This window comes from Bombus flavifrons, chromosome 8 (genome assembly GCF_040668555.2).
Source record: "Bombus flavifrons isolate JBK064 chromosome 8, iyBomFlav1_principal, whole genome shotgun sequence".
Classification (NCBI taxonomy): domain Eukaryota; kingdom Metazoa; phylum Arthropoda; class Insecta; order Hymenoptera; family Apidae; genus Bombus; species Bombus flavifrons.
Genome location: NC_138449.1, coordinates 11,431,954 through 11,454,191, shown reverse-complemented (window position 1 = coordinate 11,454,191; position 22,238 = coordinate 11,431,954). Strand labels below are relative to the sequence as shown.

The window sequence follows — 22,238 nt, the reverse complement described above, 5'->3', positions numbered from 1 at the left end:
GCTGTCAGGGAGATCGGTCTGTCTATGATGAACTCGGTGCGCAGTGCGCGGCTACGGGGGCCCTCCTCGCCCTCCCATAGGGAGAGAAAGGAGAGATAGGGAGCGGTAGGCACGAAGAAACCAACTACCCCCCCACCATAACCACCACCATCTAGACACGACCACCACTACCGTCGGCCACCACCCTGAGATTCAAACCGAGAGACGAGGACGCACGATCGCAAGTGAAACTACTAACGGAGATGGAAAGACGCGCGAGACCGAGGGACCGACATCGACAGAGACGAACCGAGACGGAGCGCAGAACGAACCAGAGATGGACGGAGAACCTGAGAAAGAAATAGAATGAGATGGTCAAACGGAGGAGAGCCCGTAGGCTGCTTCTGCATCTCCCTCTCTTTCCTCCCACTTTCGACCATCCTTTTCCCTCCGATTCTCTTTACGTCTCTCTTCTCTCTTCGTTCCTCTTCCTCCCACTGCCCTCTCTCTTGCCCTCTTTCCCTCTTTCTCGAACGATTGCCTGAAAACGCCTCTTCGCGGACCAACAGGTATTTCGCATCGACGATCCGATTGTTTTACACCTTGCCACTTCCTCTTTTTCTCACACCGCCGCCACATCCGTGAAACGTTGTTGGTTCGCGAAATCGATCGTTAAAGTCGTTCCTTCGCGATGATGATTCACAACCGTGTCCGCTGCGACGATTCATCTGCGAACGTTCGTTGGGAATTACGCGCGCTCCAACGACCGAACGCCACACTTCTGTTCCTCCTTTGCCAAGAGGAAGGAAGAAGAAGGAGAAAGAGCGGAAGACAGGACGGAAGGAAGGAAGGAAGGAAAGAAGAAAGGGAGGTTGCCCTTGATCACGTGGCAGGAAAAGTAGGAGGAGCGAACTTCCCCTACCTGGCATCCCTTGGAGGATGCTCAATCGGCATAATTGAGGTTTATCTCGTTCCCCGACTCCGCTTTCCGCCTACTCAACCCTGCCGTTTGTTTCCCTCCCGTTCTTCGCTCGTTTCCGTGCAATTCTGTTACGCGCGCGCACATTCCGCTGAATCGCACGCAGGGGTTGCGCCGTTCCTTCGTCGCTAAAATACTTCTAGTTACTTCCTTGACGGAAGCGAAATCCGCTCGTGCATCGCCCGTGCACCCCGTATCCAAATGAAAGGGAATCGACGACGCCCGGACTCCTACGTTTCACCTACTTTTACCGGCTCGGCTGGCCATCGCGTCTCTTCTTCGTTCGCAGGCAATCGTTCGCAGCCAATTAGCCAGGCTTTCGATAGAACGGTCGACGAACGAACATTCGTCTCGGTTTCGCGATTACAAGGGATGAAGTGAGGGAACTCTCGACTCCCCCTTGGATCCACGTTTCCGTTCCCCTCCGTTCCACCTTTGACCAGTCCTTTGTCCTTTTTCCTCTATCGTTCCTTCGGTTCGATCGTGTCAGTCGAAGAGCAGATTTCACGGACGTGGTCGCTGAGCTGGCAATTAGTCGCAACGACCCCGTTCACGTTGCTCCGGCATAGTTACCCCAACGTGCCACGTGGTCGAAGATCAAACGACATCCTGAATCAAAGCGTACTCGGTCGGGGTCTCCAGAGGATCGCCAGAAACGCGGATCGAAACGCATGGAACTCGTTTGACGATGCTCGTGCCGCGATTTACCTCTGTCTAATTAGAATTCATGTTCGTCCGCGATAAACGGGAACGCGCCGCTTCGCGATCGAACGAGAAACGAGAAACGTCGGCGAGCGTGAACCTCTCTAACTATCGTATCGGTTTTCCTGTTTTATCTCGTACGGTACTCTGCCGTTTGTTCGCTCGTCATTCGTCCGCCTAAGAAGATAACGGTGATTCAACGAAACTCGCGCGATTCCGCGCGCCACGATAGTCTTTAGTCGTAGCGAGTCGTAGCGATCGGAGATCGAACGAGACGTCCGATCTTGCGGGAATCGGAATCGTAGTTGAGGGAAAAGGAAAGTCCGTTTCGAATGCCTCGTTCGCTCGATGGCAACTCGACGTTCTCCGAGTAAATGAATTTCGTAGTCGTGCAGTGGCGCACTTCTCGGCAAGCGATATCGTTAAAAAGTGTTTGTCGGGGCACGCGGGCCGATGCGCGATCCGATTTTTTTCGTTCTTGCACGCAAGAGCCAACGACCACGTTCCATTCGTTTGGTAGTGGACGCTCATTGCCGAGCCAGGTACCTCACTGCGATAAGATCGTTCGTGCTTCCAGAGGAGTTTCTCCTCCTTCTCCGTTCCTCCGCTTTCGCTGACTTCTCTCTTTCTTCTTGAATCGTTCTCCCTCTCCTTTTCAACGTGTACCCTCTGTCATCCTATCTGGGTGCATTACTTATCGGACTATCGAGTGTCCTGACCATGATCTTGGCACGCGAGCGGCGATACCATCGAACCACTCGATCATCCTATCGCCGTGCAATGCGCCCTGGTGCACTGCTGCTCGGAAGCCTAATTGGCCGGCGTTCAAAAAGGGGTACAAACCCTCTCTCACTTTCTCTCTCTGTCCCGCGTTCTTCCGTCCTCTTTCTTTTTCTTCTGTTTTTTCTCCCTATTTAACTTGGCTCTCTCGTTGCTCCGCTTTGCGCAAGAACGCGTCTATTTATGAGTTTCGTCGTATTTGATCTCACGTACGTTGGGTACTACGATTCGAGCGTAACGTTGGCGGAAAGAAAACTACCGTCTGGTCGAGCGTCGTTCGCGTGTCACGCTCTCGCTCGTGTCAGCCCCTTGGAGGTATGAAAATCCCGATAAACGAATTATCTGTCACCGCGAAGGGTATCACGTACTTATCTCGCTTTCTTTCTCAACAGTCTCGCGCGTCTAGTTCCACTGGTCGACCTCCTCTCTACTGTAATTAGTTTCCCCCCTTTCGACCGATTTTACAAACGCGGTCCGGCTGATTCGTCAGAGACGCGTTTCGCTTCGCTTTTCGTGCCAGAAAAACGATCACGTTTCGAGCGTGATAATCGATCGATTCCCGCACGGCGTGTCACGACTCGTTTCCACGAGACGAGACGAGGCCCAGGTCTTTTTCGATTCTCGATTGATTGAGACGTCGATCGGTTAACCGAGCGAGAAATCCCTAACGAGAAGCGCGGAGAAAGCCGCGCGACTTATCGTTTTGCCATCACGAGCCGACGATCGCGCCAACTATAAACGGCGCGTTCATTGTTCGCTATGGATCGGTTCGAAACGAGAGCGTAGCCGGACCCGATTAAAAGATACGCCGTGTCGGCGCGAGAGAAGCCTAGCAATTCCAGCGATCCGCTCACCATGGAAACGGTGGAAGCTGTGGGAGCCGAGACAGAGAACTGTCCGGAATGTTTTAATAATATGCATTCCTGCCGGGTGAACGCCGAAAGCTTCTCGGGGGTTGCATTGTACCCTTCGCAGCCTGCTTTACAATAACTATGATATAATTAACCAGCTATTTTTCTCGGCCGAAAGAATGCGTGTTTGTCGAACAACCACGACAATGATTCGAGCGTAGGTTTGTAAAGGTAACGCGATACATTTATGGAAGCGATATTAAAAAGGGAAGAAGAATAAGAAGAGGGAGAGACAGAGAAAGAGAGGAAAAGAGAGAGAGAGAGAAAGAGTGAGAGAGAAGGCAGGTCGAAAAGGAACACGGTAGAAGGAAAGTCGAACTCGTCTGAACGCCCTACTTCCTATTGCGTTTAAGGACGAACATTGTGCGCTTTGACGAACGCATCCGAGGACGAATTTACTGGATGCTCGACCGGCCCCGTCATTAAGTATTATGTCGTAGAACGGTGCGTCAAGTGAGCGCAACACCCACGTTCCATAGAAGAAAGAAGAGAGAAAGGTGCGTGCACGTCGTCGTCACGCCCCCATCCTTTTAACGAGCTCGTTGCCTTGTTCTTTGCGATTATTTCGGTACGGAGCGTACCGTGGAGGAACGCGTACGATGAAAAGGTACGTCCGCAGTGATGCGGGGAACCGACCGGAAAAGAATCGAAGAGGTGTTCCCGGGGAGAGCGAAGCGGCGCGGCGCGTCCACCGTCCCGGGAACGAACGATTTCGTTCGATCGCGACTCCTCGTTTGACCCAGATTCCCGCGCTACTCCATTCGCTGGAGTGGATCGTGGACTCGAGAACCGGTAGGAATGGGTTTCGCGATCACGATCTCGGACGAAGGCGCGTAAAACGGCCGACGTGAAAGGGCAGCCCATTCATTCGAGTACGAAACACGTCGTTGAACGGCTGTCGATCGAGAGACGTTCTTCTTTCTTCGGAAACGATGCGTGCCAAACAGGGACGGGAGGATCGTCCAGCCCCCGAAGAAAGGATCTTCCCGGTATTTTTCGCTGGCGCGATTTCGAAGCTATTGCAGGATGAGCAGCAGCGCCGGTCAAAAAGATATCCGTTTCAAAATGGTAACGCTCGATCGCACGATCGACCAAGAGATACCGAACGCGGATGATCGGCTATCGTTTCTGTTAAAAGCCACTTGTTGAAGTGCGTTCGGGCATGATCGATTTGCCGGCTAAAAGTAGCTCCCGGATAATCTGCTTTCGAGGATCATAGGCGTTCCAACTGTTTATTATTCGCCAGTACGAGCCTGTGCTTGCTCGCATCTCGCTGAAAAACTCGAAAAGAACTCGTTTGTTCCCTGTGCTCTCGTGCGTATCCAGACGCACGCATCTGTAAAATGTCCCGACACTTCAAAGAAGTTTTACCCAAGCAGCAACTAGAAAATACGGCAACTATCGGCTTCGGTTTTCCAACCTTTCGCAAAACGTTGCCCGGTGTTGCTTCTTTTGCACCGGCTCGTCTCGCGGACAATGCCGCTTTCGATACGGAACAGAGTACTTCGTTGTGGCCGGGTACGTCCGGAGGCCGATACACGTCGATCCAGCGTAATGACTTAAGAGGATAAGAGGATCTCGATGAGAAGAGATCGCTTCCGAGTTTCCCATTGTTCTCGTCGTTTGTACCTCGGCCTGGACGCGCGTAACGAGCTACGTTCCACTCGATGCATGTTTTTCGCACAAAGCGATCCTCGATTATCGACGAACGCGAAGGAATTTTCAAAGTAGCCGATAAACGACAGCGTGTGCGAAGAAAGGCGGTGGCTCGGACGAGGTTCGAGCATTTCAGCGGAGGTAGTCGGAGGGATAGGAAATGGCGTAGCTGAAAATAAGGAGCATCCACGGATGAGGAATGGTAGCCAGAGTGATCGAGGGAAGGCCAGAGAGGCGATGGGCCACCATGCTCGCCTATTATGGCAAAGGAGCCATGGGGATTCGAAGAGTGGCCCTCGACCAACGGCAATTCGAATAAATAAAGAGGGAAAATAAGATATATGCGCGTGGGTGTGGCGGCAGGCGGGACCCAGGCTCATTGCCACCTCCGAAGCTGTCGGATCTCACACTCCCTGTAGATGCGGAGCTATCTTGCCATGCATATGTATCTACGTATGTATGTATGTATACATGTATATAGCTCCGGCTCGATCCTATAGATCGGACAGTTTCCTTCCTTCTCTACCTATTCAGTCAGTCGGCGATTCTTGTCTTTCGATTACCGCTTCGTGACTACAGATTACTCTTTCGTCGATTATATCATATTATTTCCTGGTCGTTTTATCGAAGTTTCAATTAGGAGGGCGACGGCCAAAGGGATACGTGTATAATTCGAATTAGAACGATGAGAATCGGTGATACAAGCGTGTCCCAAGATCGAGCAGGAGGAAGCCTAATCGTCGATGTTCTACTCGCAGCCAGATCCGATTAGGATCTCGACACCCACGCCGAGATCGTCGAAGAAACGCGTTCCTTTCCTTTAACCCTACTCTCCCTCCGCCCCGCTTGCGTTCCCTTTGAATCCCGTTGTTTCTCTTAGTATCTGTAGCGTTGTCTGCATTTAGTTGGTATGTTAAATACGCAACGAAGGGGTACGCAAGAGGTTTCAAAGGAACGTCGAGTAAAACGGAAGGAAGGGGGACCGATAAAACGAGTTTATTGGCTCGTTTGTTCTGGAAGGTGGCGGTTTCTTTGTCGCGACTAGTAACGATCGTTTTACTACCGGTTTCAACGATTAGGGCTATCGTGACGTTTCGCGAATAAGGGAAAAAAGTAAAGAGAGTCGGCGAATGATTTACCGGTCGTAAACGATCGTAATCAACCCGAGCCCCGGCTTCGAGCCGGTGTATCGACCACTTCGTGGTGTCCGAGAATTACAAAGAGAAATATATTAGTTAATATAATATACATACTTTATATTTTTCTGGACGACGCGACGATGCAGCGTTTGGCCGGAGATCCCAGTGATGCGCGTTTTTATGCCGCTATCGTGGAAGATCGGGAAAGGCGAACGTCAGCGACTGGGTAAGGGAAGGTGAACGCGAACGCGAACACGGTACGCGAGACTCGCGTCGCAAGACGGGGGTATCCCTTTCTCTGCGTGAACCTTTTTCGATTCGCGACCAGCCGCGAAGACAAGCTGATGAAAATTGATCGAACAAAGAAGTGTTAATTGCGTTATTACGGGCCGAACGGCTTATCGAGCCTTCACCCGTCTACCGAAACGATCGCGATCTTATCGGTTCGCGTCGACCATTGTACGATTATTAAATACGATGATGCGGCTCTATTATCCGAGCGCCGTGCGATGCGATCGGTGAGAGTCGATCGGATCGTAGCCAGTGCCACGAAAGATCGAGAGGAGTATCAAAGTGGCGCGCGGTAGGTCCGTCGTCTCGCCCTACCGTGATTTCATCGCGGACAGATTTCTGTTGCCGGTTAATCCGTTATTCAAAGTATCAACGTTGAAACGCCGCGGCGGTTCGCCGAGTGACGCGTAACGTTGTAATAGCCGATCGCTGGCTGCTTATCGCGAGACGCGTGTTCATCTCCGCGAGTCGTAAACAGCACGAGTCGTTGTTCCTGTTTCGCGATTTCAGCGAATCGGACGCGAGACCACCCGCCGATCTACGTGGACAACCAGACTTACGCGTTTCTTCGCAGGCCGCTCGCTGTCGATCGAGATTCACGATTTCTCGATCGACGTTCCAACCACCCGTTGAGTCCCAGGGGACTCGTCCCAGGATTTATCGCGATCCATTCGCTGCACTTGCATCGATTACAACGATATAACGTAGGTTTTACGCGAATCGGTCTGCATGCGCGATTTCTTCGCGAACCTCGTCGTTTCTTTTCTTTTCTTTTCTTTTTGTCACGTCTCGTTAAACGCATTCGTTCGTATTTTTTCGTCGTCCATTATCGGACCTCGTGTCAGAGTTACGCGCATTAGCTAACGAAAATTCAGGCGCGGTTTCGATCGCGCCTCTGCAAAACGTTGTTGCTTTCTCGTCAGGCGGCAGTTTATTCTAGATGAAAGGGTTGGTCGGAAGTCGCGTCGTTCGAACGTTCGCGCGCAGACTAATCGATACTTAATCGTGAGGCGCTCTCGAACTCACGTACACGTACACGTGCGTGCAGCACGTGCGAGAAACACGTGTCACGTGCTTGCGACGGCCAGTGAGCACACACGGGGAATACCTATACGTACGCGCGAGCACACGCTCGATCCGAGAGCCGGTTAATTTCTTTCTAGCTCCCCTTCTCTCTCTTTTCGCCGTCTGTTGCCTGGTACAGGCTTTCGCGAAAGAAGTCAAGAGGGACGAGAAACGAGCAACGTTTATTAACGTTTTGTTTGTACATCTCGATTAGAGCTAATCGATCCTCCGGCAAAATGAGGCATAATATAGAGCCGTGGCGGGCTCATAAATACTCATTTGTGCGGGTAGTCGTTGCTCCGTCTCTCTTCCTCTTGTTCTTCTACTTTGCTTTGGCTTTCGCTGTCCAGCGACGTTTTCACCACCGCCCAAGTCGACTTCGTTACGCTTATACGGGTGGCAGTTTCGGATATATGAATTTGTGTACATAATTAATGAGCGATTTTAGCTCGTAACTATATTTATCGCTGGCTCTCGCAGCAGCTGCCGGGACAGGAGGATTTAATGCGCGATATCTCGTACCTAAGTCGACGAATGACGAACGATACCTGCTATACGGGACGATATCGAACGTACGGATTAGTTTTACAAACTGGCATAGCGTTTGTCGGTGCCGGAGACGGAGAAAGCAAAAGAAGGAACGGAGACGGCGCGCGTTAAGCGTTGCCGAGTACCTAAATCAAAGCGAGTTTCGTTCGTTTGTTCCGACGCGTACGACGCACGCCACGATGTCACGATAATTGAGCGGTGCTGTGCAGATTTTCTATTTCGCCATGCATCGGGTATGTTGCGGCAAATCGATTGCCCGCGAATCGGACCAATTTGCGATTCGTTGCGGCTACGACGTTTGACCCTTTCCCACGCTACCACCTTCTAGATGAGCAAGAAAGTACGTTTTCAAGTTTCTACTTATCGCGGGTAATGACGTCGTGACTGCGGAAAGCTGACTAATAGGTGCAGAATGGGCGTCCCTTCAGAGGGAACGTTCTTCCCTGAAAGATTACGGAGGAATTCGATAACTCAATCTTCTCTCGGCTAGAGGTCGCAAAACAGCCGAATCATAGATTCGAAGAGAAAAAACAAAGAGACGAAAGCAAGCACCTATGACGAAGCTGTTCTCGCGCGAGATCGCTCGAACGCTGCGTGTAATGCAACCTTAAAGCTCACAATGAGTTGGCCACCTACGGGTATGCAGTCGTAAAAGATGTTTCTCATTGTCTCCAGTCCTGTGGGAACCAATTTTCGTCGAAATCCAGCGACATAAAGGATTTCATGAATGAAGCCGATCCCCACGGATCCTTTCTATTTTTCTCTCGGTTTCTCTCTGTTATTCCCCTGGATCTTCTCCTTGTATCGCCTATTTTCTCTTTCACCAGCGTTGCGGCTTCCTCGGAACATCTAACGATCGTTTCTAAAGGTGGAGCTTTCTCTCCCCGTCTCTTCTTTTCCCCGCCCTCTATCCTCTCTCTCTCTCTCTCTCTCTCTCTCTCTCTCTCTCGCTTCCTCGCTTGCTCGATCACTCTTTTTTTTCCATTCGCTGAACCAGCATTATCTTATAATCGACCGAATGATTCTTCTGTCCGCTAGAATGGCACGACCTGCTGAGCGTACGTTTTACTTTTAATGTCTGTGCCCGTGAGAATGAATCCGACCAAATTGACGACTACTTATTCTCGGACGTGGTCTCTCGTCAACGAACGGAAGACCTTCCTTTCTTCCGCGTGCGGATTCCCGACGACGATGCCTCGACGTTCGACGCGTGGTCCAGAAGCAATTCCAGAAGCGAGTGCGCGTTAGAAATTTGGCGAGGAAGGCTAGTGACGACACAGGGAGACAGGGGCGCACGATCGCCGTATTCCGGCGCTCCGTACCGAACAATTCATTTTTGTATTCGGTTCACCTGATCGCGACGTGTGCGGTCCGTGACGTCATAATTCGGGGCCCCTTCGAGGCGTTCCGCCCCCTTAATGCGGGTTCCGACACCTCTCGACTCCGTGATCCAGCACGCACTTTCCCCTCCGGCCCCCGTCCATCACCCTGCATCCCTTTCCATCCCGATCCACGCCGCTTTTTCTCTCCTTCTTCCCTTTCTCTTCCTTTCGGCCGTTTCTTTCTGTGTTTCAGCAGCGTCGAAGGAAAAGAGGAAGAAGCGAGGAAGGCCGGGAAGGCGGACGACGGTGAAAGAGAGGCGAATCGCGTCTCCTCCCTCCCACCGGCTGGTACTGCCGCAGTCTCGTACCCCTTTTCCCTCCTTGCATCTCGCAGTGACCGAAGATGCCTGGACGGTATATACACCTCGAAGGCGGCCAAGGGGGATATAATGGCTCGGCCGGACTTCACACGATGCCGACCGGTACGTCGGCCCCGAGGATGATACGGACCACGGTCAGAGGGAGAGACGAGGACGAAACAACCGCCGGACCTCCGGGGGAGGACTTTGAATCGCGGAAGGAGCTGCTGCCTCTTTCATCCTTGTCCTTCCACTCGATTCGCTGGAGCTTGGCGACGAATATCGTTCTGCCTCGCAGACCACTCACTCGACTTGGAAGGAATCGAGAGAACGCGAGCACACGGTTGCTCCCGCGAATTAGGAGGGCGCGTCGAGAGCGACGTGTGCGTGTCCCGCGACGGAACGCAAGGCAACCCGAAAATAGATGGAAAGATGGAACGAGGAAAGAAAAGAGAGAAGCGAGAGTGGCTGGAGAAGCTCGAGAGGAAGGAAGATTAGGGTATTCGAAGGCGTCGGAGAGAAGTCGACGGTGGGGCCTCTCGTGCAGAACAGTCGGAGGGTGGGCACCGTTAGCCGGTTTTGTACGAGGAGCCCTCGCCGCTGTCAGCCCGCGGGGGCCTTATTTCAAGACCGTACCGAATCAGGCACGACAATCGCTCTAATATCCACACGAATGCCATGCCTGAGGCCCCCGTGGTCCAACAGGTCCCCTCTACTTCCCTCCTCTGCTCTTCCTTTATACCCTCTATCAACAGCCAAGCCATCTTTACCCACGAGTAAGAGATCTCCCTTGTCTTCCTCCTTTTCTTCTGCCTCCTCTTCCTTCACCTCCTCCTCCTTTCCTTCTTTCTCCTTCTCGCGTTCTTTTTTCATTAACCATACGGTGTCGCCGTACTCGCCCCGGCATTTAATCGTTGCATCTTTCGCGTTTCTCGCAACGCACCTTGTTCAGCGCAAGCAGGCGCGCGCGAACGCCTCTCGTTGCGTCACGATTTAGTCTCCGTTTCGAAGACGAGTCTATTAACGCTTAATGTATTCCCGAGGGTACGTACACACAGGCGCATTCCTCACGGATCGGATTCCAACTTCCGAGATCGAAGCTGGAAAGCTCTTTTATCCGTTCCGATGAAAGGGACTCGTGCATCGTGGCGCGGCTGATAAACGGATTAAGAACTTTAGATCTAATTGGCCCTCGGGCCGATTGTAAAGGAAACCCTCGCCAGTCTTATTGCCAGCCATCAGATTAGGATTCGTTCGTATATACCCTTCGAAGCTTATCTCTGTTTTAACGTTGCTTCCAAACCTGTCGTGAAACCTGCTTCTATTTACTCGCGTATCCCTTGGGTTTCAATCGTTTTACGGTCCTCTAATCGCCACTTCCGCATACTTGGTCGGCGTTTGGACCCGACGATGGATCGTTATCATTTACGTTATCGCCGTCGTTTTCTTTCCACCGAAAATTCGAAACGTTCGATTTTTCATCGACCGCCTGAGTGTTTTTTTTTTATCTCTCTCTTTGCCTTCCTTCTTTCGATCCTCTGGTTCGTCTCGACAAAAGTATTCGGTCGGTACGAGGAGCAGCTTGGAGAGAAATCCGCGGATAAGGCAAGGATATTCAGACAGGACTGGTTGGGTGGAAGAAAGAAACGAGGATGGTGGCGCGGTACCACGGTATAATAACAGAGCACCCCAGCTCCGACTAGCTGATGACTTCATTGAACTGGTCTCGCTTGGCCCTCGGGCCCAGGACCTCCCTGAAACTGCCTGAAATTATAACGCCGGCCTGCGGCCAGGTCCGCTTTTGATGCGCTCGAGACACGTTTCGAACATTTAGTGGATCTCGAGGCTGCTGCTCTCAGAAGGACGCGATACTCCGTTTCTAGTTCTCTGGTTCTCCAGTTCCGTTCCTTTCTCTTTCCTCGTTTATTTTTCTTGTGGATGCGTGCTTCCGCGTGCTGTTCATCGCCGGCCGAGACTCGTTCTTAACGCAATAAATCGGACAGGCATTCGAGAGATACAACGCAACGGATCGCAGGGAACACGAGCGTTTCATAAGGAACGTTCGTTGTTAGGCCGTGGCCTATAAACTCGCGATTTACAAGCACGATCGCTTCCCTCTTTCGTCGATGTCTCGTGTCGAACCGACGACCTTCGCGTGGGTTCTCCACGCCGATTCCACGAAATACAATCGCCCCCTGGCCTTTGCTCGGCGCAACACGTTCAGTTTGCCTATCCGTCCGCGTGCCCCGCATCGGGACAACGTATCGCGCGGCCGTCAGATCCTTTCGATCCTAGAGTTAACATCGCTCGCGAGCTCATGGACGATCCGCCGTGCGAAAAATTGCGCGCGGATAGACGTCGTGATCGCGATCGATCGTGTACTATCGCGGACGTTGGTTGCGAGAACGAGAGGAAATCTCGAGCAGATCGGAATCGAGGTACCGACGACGATAGCGGGAAAAGAGAAACGAGCAGAGGTAAACCAGGGGACAAGTGGAGAACACGGGGCTCGCGGAGTCGTTTAACCTGCGCGGGTCAGCTGGATCGAGTTCCCTTCTCCGTCGCCGAATCCGGCCGTTCTCGATCGGAACGTATCGATTCCTCTATGGCTGCGGACCGCGTGCACGACAGAGATCCTATGGGAAATAGAAAGTGGCCACGCGGCGTTCGCGGTTGCCCGTGCGTACGTTTAGCCTACGTGAAATTTACGAGCGGACTGCCTCGTAATTACCATTGTGGAAACTCGGGGGAACCAGGGGGTTGGAGGTGGGGAAAGGGGCGATGGGAGAGATGGCAGAGGGAGAGGAAAAGAAAGGATTAAGGAGAGAAGATCGAGGGGTGAGGAAGAACAGGGGGACGCGAAGGTATACGCGGCCGCGAAGAGAGGGACGACAAAAAGTGGGGGACTTAGAGAGACGAAAAGAGAGAGAGAGAGAGAGAGAGAAAGAGGAGGGAAGAGAGAAACTACTCGAGTATCTCGAGGCCAGTTCTATACGCGGGTCTGTAAGTGCCGTGTAATTGCTACGGCGCGTTTGCTCGGGCATCTGTTTACCCACTTCGATCGCAAAACGCCGAGCTGTAAACGCCCATTCGAGATCGTTCGAATCGGTTTCCATCTCGGCAACGGTGCGCTTATTACCTGTACGAACTGGCTGCCGATCGATATCTGTTTCGTATTAACGACGCAGCCCCGACGTGTTCTTTCGAAACCGTTCGACACGGTGGCCTTCGGTAATTAGGAATGAAACGCGAATCGAATAATTATTAGTTTCGATATCTCCTACCTCGAAGCTGTATAGGCGCGCGCTGACAGTTGCCCCGGACCTTTCGATAATGCTCCGATATCGGGAATTACGAGCTTCGAGCCCCGATACCGTTTGTCACGTACCCTCGCCATAATTATCGGCGTCTAATCGTTCCGACTGGGAATCGATTCGCGTAAAGCCGGTGGAATCTCACGCCACTTTCCATCACGTCCCGTATCCTTCCGCGGGATTTTCCCGTTGATTTATTCGAGCCGCGGCTCGACGCGTCGCACGAAATCACCGAAAGGAGAACGGTTCGTCCCGGCGCCGATCGGCCAACGCGAAATTCTTCGAGGATACGTCGGAACGTGGATGACAGGGAGAGGCGCAATAAATTGGCGAAACGTCAGGAGGCAGAAAAACAGCCGGATCCAGCTCGTCTCGGTGTTTCTTTGTCGTGGGACCGATGCCGTGTCATCGGTCCCAACCGCGGCTTTCGGGTCCACTACTCGGTCACGAGGTCCCGCTTGACCGTCTGCGACGCGGCCTTGCGAGGTTTGCGACAAAAACTGTTTGCGGGTCCTCCCATGCTCTTCCTTCCTTCTCTCCTTTTTCCCTTCATCTCGTCTTCTCTTCTTCTTCTTCTTCTTCTTCTCCTTCTTCTTCTTCTTCTTCCTGCGATTCGTTAGAATCGATTTCAAACTCGAGGATACTCGCTGGATTTCGAGACGTAGGAATGTCTTCCTTTCCTTTTTTCTTTTTTTATTTTCTTTTTTCTATTTGCGCGCAATCGCGAGGCTTATACTCTCGATCGTCGACACGAACGTATCGAGGATGGACGAGAAAAGAATCGAACGCATCGAGAGAGCAGCGTGTACGGCTCTATCAAAGCGAGTTCGTCACGCGCGTAGGTTACCGCGGCGGTCCTTTTTTCTCTCGATTCGTTCTCGTCATAATAGAAGAATCTGTTCGTGGCTGCGCGTTATGGCCCGCCTCTATCGTTTCGAGCGGCACCGGTGGCCGCCACCGGCACGCTGCTGCCCATCCAGGTTCGAGCAGGTTCTCAGGAATTCACGACTCATGCGACGACCGGGTGTCCAAGTGAAACGTATAATGGCATTTAACGAAGAGGAATCGTGGTAGCAGGGGCAGTGAGCTTGCTCCAAATTGTTAGGTCAGGCTAATGTCGAAACGATGTCCGAGGACGGGACTCGGTATTGTTCCGACACCCTTCTCCGTGCTGATGGCTCGTGGGAACACGCCTGTTTTCTTCCTTCTCCATTATCCCGCGGAACACCCTCGCCCGATATTTTTCTTCTTTTTCGAAAATACTCTTCCTTCTCTTTTTCCATCTTTTTTTTTTTGTTTCCTTGGTCCCGCTCGGACGTTATCGTCGAAGAACAATTTACAAGGAACGCGCGAGGACCCTCTCCGCGAGGTAATCGCTAGCAAGATCGATTACGATAAAGTCGGTCGAATCGACGTCTTCTTACGACGACGCGTCGGCGCAAATTAACGTTTAAACGCAGGCGCGGGTCAGAGGATGGAAAAGGGAGGCGAAAAAGTCGAAAAAGGAGAAAAAGGCGAAAAAGGAAAGGACGAACGACGATGAACGAAGACGAAGGTGGGCTAAGAGAAGCTCCACTCGTCTCTGAAAACTGGTCTGGTAGAGACGCGGTCTTAGGAGCAAAGAAGAGTCGGAGGAGCGGCATTCCCCGGTAATTAGTCTCACCCATAAATTACTAGCTATTCCGTGTCTGTGTTGGTCACAACTCGGTAATGTTCTCCTCTTCCCTCCTCTTCTCCGGCCTTTCCATTTCTACCGTCTCTCTTTCCCTCCCGTCTTTATTCCTGTCATTTATATTCTTCCTTCAACCCGATATTATTTGATACCTCGTCTCTGAGATAAACGACCGACGATCGTTGATTTATCCACGAACTTGGCGAAAATTTCATCACGATTCTGTGCTTACAACGGTGACGACAGGAACGTGACAGCGTAGAGTTGAGCAATAGTCGATAGAGAGACGGATCTAGGTGCCAGGAGGTCTCGCAGACGGTCTATGGGAATGAAACGGACTCATCTTTGCCGTAGGTCGAACGCGAGCCTGATCCGAGAGGATCTCTCTGGCCGCCGAAGGGGCACAGGACCCCGCTGCTAAATGAGCTGTAATACGGACCCCCGCTGACCCCGCGCTCGCTCTTTCTCTTTCTCCTGCTCTACCTCGCCAGTTCCTACTCTTCCGTCGTAATCTCTTCCTTTCCTCTTCTATCGAATCGTTCGTTCTTTCACTCGTACCGCTCCGTCTGCCTGCTCTCCCCCCGATGCCGTTCAAAACTACTCGTTCCTCGGGTAGAATTCGGTGGTCATGATACAACAACGCCAAACGATTCCTCTTACCGGCACACTTACCACGATGTTTTTACTTTCTCTACTCCTTTTACCGTTTTTCTGCCTTTCGTTTTTCTATTGTCGCTGTTATCGCCCGTTGCTCCTCGTTGGCTCGTCGTTCGACGCGCTCGTTTTGTCGTTAAAATCGGGGATGACGAACGTCTCTACGGTTTCCATAATTACAGTTACCTATGCGCGTGCGACACTTGGGTTTATGTCATGGAGAACGGCTTTCCTTCGACCGAGTACGAAACGGTTCTCATCGCTTCTGCGAACTAACGGAGAATGGTCGTGACATCGAGACCGATCGCTCGCGCATTCGCTCGGTCAACGAAGTAGTTGACCCGTCGCTGGAGATACGCAGAGAGCGATCCATCAATTGGGTCAACCGTTCTCCGCGCTCCGCTACTAGTGGATGGAGAAAGGAAAGAGAGCAAGGGGAGGAACGAATGTACGGCTAGTATCTAAGATACAGGAGTTCTATCGATGCCACGCGAAAGCGATAGTTTCGACGTTACTCGAAGTTTTTCCAATTAAATATTCGCTCAAGCTACTCGGGAAAATATGAAGTTTTCCGTCGGTAGAATGTCCCCGTGCAACAGATCTGTGGCACGGACCAGCAGTTTGAGACTAGTCGACGATCACTCTTGACGTAACTGCTGAAAAATCTGCACGCGATTTAAAAACGCCGAAACAGAATCGGGATCGATAAATGTTCGAAACGAGACGATAAAACGAGTCGCACGGCGACAGCTTAAGCCTTCGATAGCTCTGTTCGATGCGTCTTCGTTGTGTACCACCGAGACATGACCGATGAGAGAGGAGAGACCAGCGTGCAACAAGAGGAAAGAAGATAGCCACTGGCAGAGCTCTAAAGGAAAGAGAAGGACGTGGCGCTGAAAGTGGAAGTATACGATTAAGCGGAGACCGACCGAGAACAAACTGGTGCCGGGTTGTTTCGAACGATCCGTTGATCGGATTTTTTCCCAAACTTGGAAAAACGAAAACCGCGAAAATGCTATTGTAATCGATGTCCACCTTTGAGTAAACCAACAAATCCAACGACATTCCTTTGTGTCTCTGTCTTTGTTGTAGGTCAGTCCGCGAAGGAGGAGACAGCTGAACGATGAGAATGGATTTCGGAAGGATTTGCTCGGCCGTGCGGATCGTGCTGCTCGTTACGAGGATCGTGCAACGAGGAGGAAGCTTTACGTAGTAAGCTGGAACGCGAGCATGGGGTAAGCTCGGAGTCTTTGTTCTTGATTATATCTTCGCGAAACCGTATCGGGAACGTTCGAAATGGAAGGGTCAAAAGGCAGCGTTGTGCTTGGAAGTTGGTCCTCCCTCCGTGGATGCCGAAGCGGCAGGTTGCGAAGCACAGAGGAGCCGAGAGGTTCGTAGGAGAGTTAAAAGAGGAAAAGAGGGGCTCGGTTGCGTCTCGTTGCCGCCGAGCGGCGCTCACCTGCCTAGTCCGCAACAGTCTCGTACGGTTCGCTCCGACCAGGAGCTTCGTCTCCGATCACGGACGAACGATTCTCTTCTCCTCTCCCCTACCATCGACCACTTTCCACCTCCGCACGATCGTGCTGCACCACGTGAGCTTTTCGACCTTCTTCCTACCCTCCGGTACCCTCTTCCCCGACTCCCTCGCTTCCCCCTCCGCTTTTCCCACTGTCTTCCGATCTAATCTTTTCCTATCGAGCATACGCGGTACTCGCATTGTTTCGAAAATACAAAATTCGTTGGGTTTTCTCGTTTGCGCGATCTCTGTCAGAGGGATGTCCCTTCGGTGGCGCATTCGCGATCACGAAACTATCGACGAGGACACCGCGGCGATGGTGACGTCGACGTTGGTGGTGTAGTGAAGGTGGTAATGGTGGTGTCTGGAGGCAAGCTGAAAGAGAAAACGGTGGTGGAGGAGAAAAGGAAGCGGTAGAAGAAGCAAAACTAAAAGAAGAAGAAGACGAAGAGAAAGAAGCAGATGAAGGTGAATGGTGGGGCTGTCTTCTCTACTCCTTAGTACAATTCTGGTGGGGGTAAGGCAACACTCAAAGTTCGTGGTGACGTAGTTCTGGCAGGAACGCGACGCGTTTTTGTCCCCGCCGGAAGGAAATAGCACCTTCCTAGATTCTGATCGCGTCTCGTCTTTGGTGTTTTCGTCGAGTCGAAGAAAGAGGGAAAAGAGGTTCGAGGAGGAGCGGATCTTGAGCAAAAGGAAGCGAACGAGAGGAAAAGGATCGGAAAAGATAGGAGAAGGAGGAGGAGGAGGAGCAGGAGGAGTAGGAGTAGCGGCGGGATCGAGAGGAAGTAAACGAAAGAAAAGCAAGAAACAGAGTGACGGGAAGGGGTGGGGGATATCTAGTTCAACAGACCGGAAGCGAAGGATTTGCTCTTCCGGGAATTTCTCCATCGTGATAAGGACCATTTGCGATTCCAAAAGATTACGTTCGGCGAGTCAAAGCAAACGGGAAAATTTGATTGTTTTTTCATGGTTTCCCAGTGGCCCGGAAAGATATCATGAGGATTTCGCGTGGTCAATATTTGTATCCGTTCGAGTGTTTCAAAGAGGCTCTTTCGCTTTGATCGTTATACTCGAAGCTGGAGAAGAAAGAAGCGGACGAACGGACGGAGGAGGAAGAGGAAGAAGAGGGCTGTAACGACGCCGAAGAAGAAGAAGAAGAAAACGATCGTGCTTCGGTGAAGTGTTGGCAGAAGCGAAGACCAGATACGAGAAAGTAGTCGAGAGTGGACGGTCGAGGAGATCGGGTGCTCGATAAAGAATTTCTCCTTCGAGATCGAGGAAAAGGATCGTCGAGTATTTTTCAAAGGAGCACGTGTGACCCGACCTGTTACGAGCTACCGATACGTCACGCGTAAAGTCGATCAATTTTTCGCCGGTTTCGTAGGTCAGGAACCTGGTGGCGCTACGCCGTGCCAGACACGATCGATTTCCATACCGGCGCGATTTCGATTTTCCTTCGTCTTTCTCGAGTCGAGAACGTCGTCCGTCTTCCGGTATCCAGCAGACTACGGGCGGCAGACGAGGGAAGAAATCGGCAATTGTCGAAGTTACACCGAGGGGCGGAGGGGATGGAGATGCGCCTCGTTCTCGTGGCGATCTGCCTCCTTCTCGTTACCCCCATCGCCGGCTCTTTCTGGTACGTACTCGTTTCATTAACCGATTCTTCCTCCGTTTTTCCTCTTAACGTAGAAACCTAACGATTAACGGAAACACGCTATCCTTCGCATATTGTAAGTGTCATTTTTCGTCTCGAGCGGATTCATGGTCGTGCGTCTTGAGCAATTATACCCTAGCGAGGGGCAACGAGAAAAAGAGAGAGAGGGAGAGCGAGAGATGGCCGTCATTGTAATCAAAAGCGTTGCACTTTTATGTCGGTAATTATGTGAAAAATAGTTGCTCTTCAAGAGCGGTTAACGTCAGGTACTTTCCAAACGTGACGAACTAACGAGTGCTCCAGTTCCGAAGTACGTCATCTGGGTTATCAATTACGCGGCACGTTACGCGCTCGCGGAATGATTAATGATGCCATAAATCCACCTTTGGTAGTTACTTGCGCTCTGGTAAGTAAGACCTGTCCCGAGATTTACGGTTTCATTTCGATTCGCTTAAATTGCTCGTTACCGTTACCGGGAAATCTCGGCTTCCTCGAGGCACGACTCGCGGACTGACAGTCGTGCGCAGATTTGTCCGTCTCGTAACTCGAAATCCACTGGAGACGTACTGCGCGTCCTCGTAGACCGAGCGGGAAGGGATCGTCGTGAAACGTCGCGAATTCGCAACTGGCGCGTGACGCGATCTCCGTAACCACGTTACGTACGTACTTGCGAGGTATCGCGAACAACAGTAAATTATTCGGTAGCTCGAGTGCACGATGTTTACTCGAGTTTATTATGTAAATGTTTGTACGATGATAGACCGTTATCGCTGCTGTACCATCGCGAGGTACCAGCATCCAGAGACAAGTCGTCTAGCGAACCGTTCCTCGCGTCTTCGCCTTACGCTCGCGTTACGTACGACGCGACGCGTGACTCGGACCTCCCGGGTTTCTCGACTTTCCGGGTCGCGACATCGTCTCTCCACCGGCTGAGAACTTTCTCGAATTTATCCTTTTCACCGAGCGGCAATTCTTCGATAAGCGGTTCGACAGATTAGGCTTGTTCGCGTTAAAATTCGAAAGCGTAGTTTCCCGTGAAGGTGGCGAAAGGTGGTGGTCTCTCCTAAGGTCGAGTAAATATTTGTCAACGATTTAAAGGGGATTTCTGCGCACAGTCTCGACACTGTACCGTCGCACCTTGCTCTCTTACCTGTCCGCGACGTCTACACGACGGAGTGTTTGATAAATACATTAGAAGGTTCATGGTTTGTTTCGACGACAGGTATTTAACAGGTATTTAAGTAGGTCCGAGGAATGTCTTTGCGGAGTCAGAGGTTTCCAACGTTCTCTTTTTTCCTGGTCGCGTCGCCGCGCCGTTGGCATTTCGCGTTGCACGAGTCAAGCTCGCGAGGAAGTTTGTCGATCTACGCGTTTCGTTCTGCCGTTCCTGCGAATCGAGGCCCGATTACTCGATCGGAACCGGATTCTCGTTCCCGATCGAGATTCCCCGATTTTGTCGCGAGGAATACTATCCTCGGTTCGTTCCCCTGGTCTCTCCCGTGGTTCTCCAGCACTCTCCCTCTCTGTTTCTCGGTGCGTTTCACGGTAGCGCGGAGACACGCGGCGGAGCTGGACCCGGACCCGCAGGATCCAACCGTGGTGGACAAAGACGACCGAGTAGAAGAGTAAAGAGGTAAAGAAACGAGCGAGGATGGACAATGGTCTCGCTCGAAGCGTCACCCGTAAATCTCGGTGAGCGCGTATAATTTGTAAGTCGGCAGCAGCCCCGTTTCGCCTGCTCCCCTCTCGCCTCCTTCTTTGCCGCGTCCTGCGCGCGATCCCTCTTCGTCTCTGCCCAGACCGCGCGACCCGTCTCGAAGTAGAAAAATCGAGAGCATCCGAGAAGAAGAACCGTGCGTGCCGTAGATTCGGACGCATTCTTCCGCGTCCCGTTCTCGTCCGCGCTCGTGCTCGCGCTCCGTTCTCGTTCCGGAGCGTTCTGGAAACGAATTGCCGGTATCGCGCTCAGCGTTCAGCACTGTTGCGTTTAATTGGTCCACGTACCGCTAACCCGGTTCGCCCGTTAATTTTCTAGCCGCCACGGTGGGATACATGCGGTGATCGCTAATTGATCGTCGCAACCTAAAGCAAACGGAACGATTCGGTGCTGGTGCGTAATCGGCTTTAATTGTTTCTCCGGGACTCGTGCGTCTCGCGACTCTACTTTCTTTGCTCGACGTGGAATTTGCGTTCCAGAGCGGACGAGTACAGACGGAGAAGTCGTTGGTGGAAATTGGTGATCGACGCCGGTATCGTAACGAGCACTTGCCGATAATACGATAGCGTTCGGTCGGGTCGCAAAGTTGGCCAATGAGCCGCGGTGGGCAGTCCGCAGCTACCTTCTCGCTGGTTGGACAACCCGATACTCCCACCCGATGCACTCTATCTTACCTGGCCTCTCTCTTTCTTCCCCGCGCTGGTATAATCATAATCATAAGAGCACGCGGATCGTGTGACGCGAGGTCACCCGTTCCGCTTTTATCGGTCTATGGGCAAGCGATTCGCGAGAAATGTTCCCGCCTGCTCGATCTTGCACAAGCCCCGGCAACCTGCCGAATTGCGTTACCGATTCCATCGCCTCCTTCCTTTTTGCTGTGCGCTGCAACTACGCGGCTGTGCTGTAAACCGCGGTTCGGAGTGGATGTTTGCTCCCGATACCGGCCGTATTTCGGTCAGCCTTCGCTCGTAATGCTTATTTTCGTCGCGAACGCTCCTCCGAGTTTCGCCGAGGATTAGTACCCTCTTGCGCCGGTTTGTCTATTTGCGGCCGTAAAAGCTCAACCTTTCGTTTGAGAAGGGATGCACGCGGTGCCAACGTAAACACGGAAAATTCGTTCTCTTTTCGCCGCGGCACTTTGGTCTCTCTTCCGTTTACAATTATACGCGATATCTTCGCCGCGAGACCGCGTTTCGATAGCGTTCCAATTGAGAAGAGAGATCACTGGATACTTGGGTGCAACCGTATATCGTTTGTTCAGTTTCGATTTACGGTACGTCGGTGAAACGATAAATTTAGTTCTCAACTTCCTCGACCGCGACACCTCGATCCCCCAACATGTAGGACAGAAATAATTTTGTCCGACCCTGATTTATCTCCTAACGTACAACATTACCGAGATTCTCCGCGGGCCTGCAAAATTTGCGCGCAAAACGAATGCCGCGCTGTTTGTCCGGTCTGGTAGTAGACTGGTTCGGCTATTAATTCCAGTCTTTCTGCATAAATACGAACAAATTTTCCGTCTCGTTCTATCGCCGTTGATCGCAAACGCGTTTTCAAATTGTTACCGTACAGCTGACAATAGCCGTAATTACGGAATCCAACGTTTGGTCGACGCGCAATTACGCCACTGTCCGACGGTTTACGACGTCAACTCTCGTAAACCCGGTGAGGAAGCGCGAATCATTTTCTTCTGGCGGGCATCAACGGCGATCTTCGCGCGTCCTTTTCCTCCGCGGTCCTGGAATTAATTACGGTACGCGTACATATTACAATCGCGCGAACGTGTCTCTTCCTTTTCGCACGAGCGCGCGCAGAGACGCAAAATCGCTCGAATCGTCGAAGATTTATTCGATCGTGGCGACACAAGGCATTTCGTTTAGCTCGGCTAATGGCGAACGCGCGTTCAGACGACGTAACGAGCGATTAGTTTAAAGCACTGCTCCACGCACGTTACGTCGCAGACGATAAAAGTT

The 22,238-nt window shown here is 51.9% G+C and overlaps 1 protein-coding gene across 5 annotated transcripts in view; it reads left to right on the top strand.

The window, feature by feature from the left end:
- Positions 1–22,238, top strand: part of LOC138182921 (protein Wnt-6) — a 72,646-nt gene that overhangs the window by 36,002 nt on the left and 14,406 nt on the right. Inside the window, exons 1-3 of one of the 5 annotated variants that reach the window (XM_069119360.1) lie at positions 13,456–14,695; positions 16,465–16,607; positions 18,276–18,527. In XM_069119360.1, the coding sequence (XP_068975461.1) occupies positions 16,603–16,607; positions 18,276–18,527 (257 nt within the window). In that variant the 5' untranslated portion in view covers positions 13,456–14,695; positions 16,465–16,602. Of the gene's footprint in view, positions 1–13,455; positions 14,696–14,732; positions 16,393–16,464; positions 16,608–17,143; positions 18,528–22,238 lie in introns of those variants that run through there. The other 4 variants (XM_069119359.1, XM_069119363.1, XM_069119356.1 and 1 more) reach the window with 4 other exon arrangements.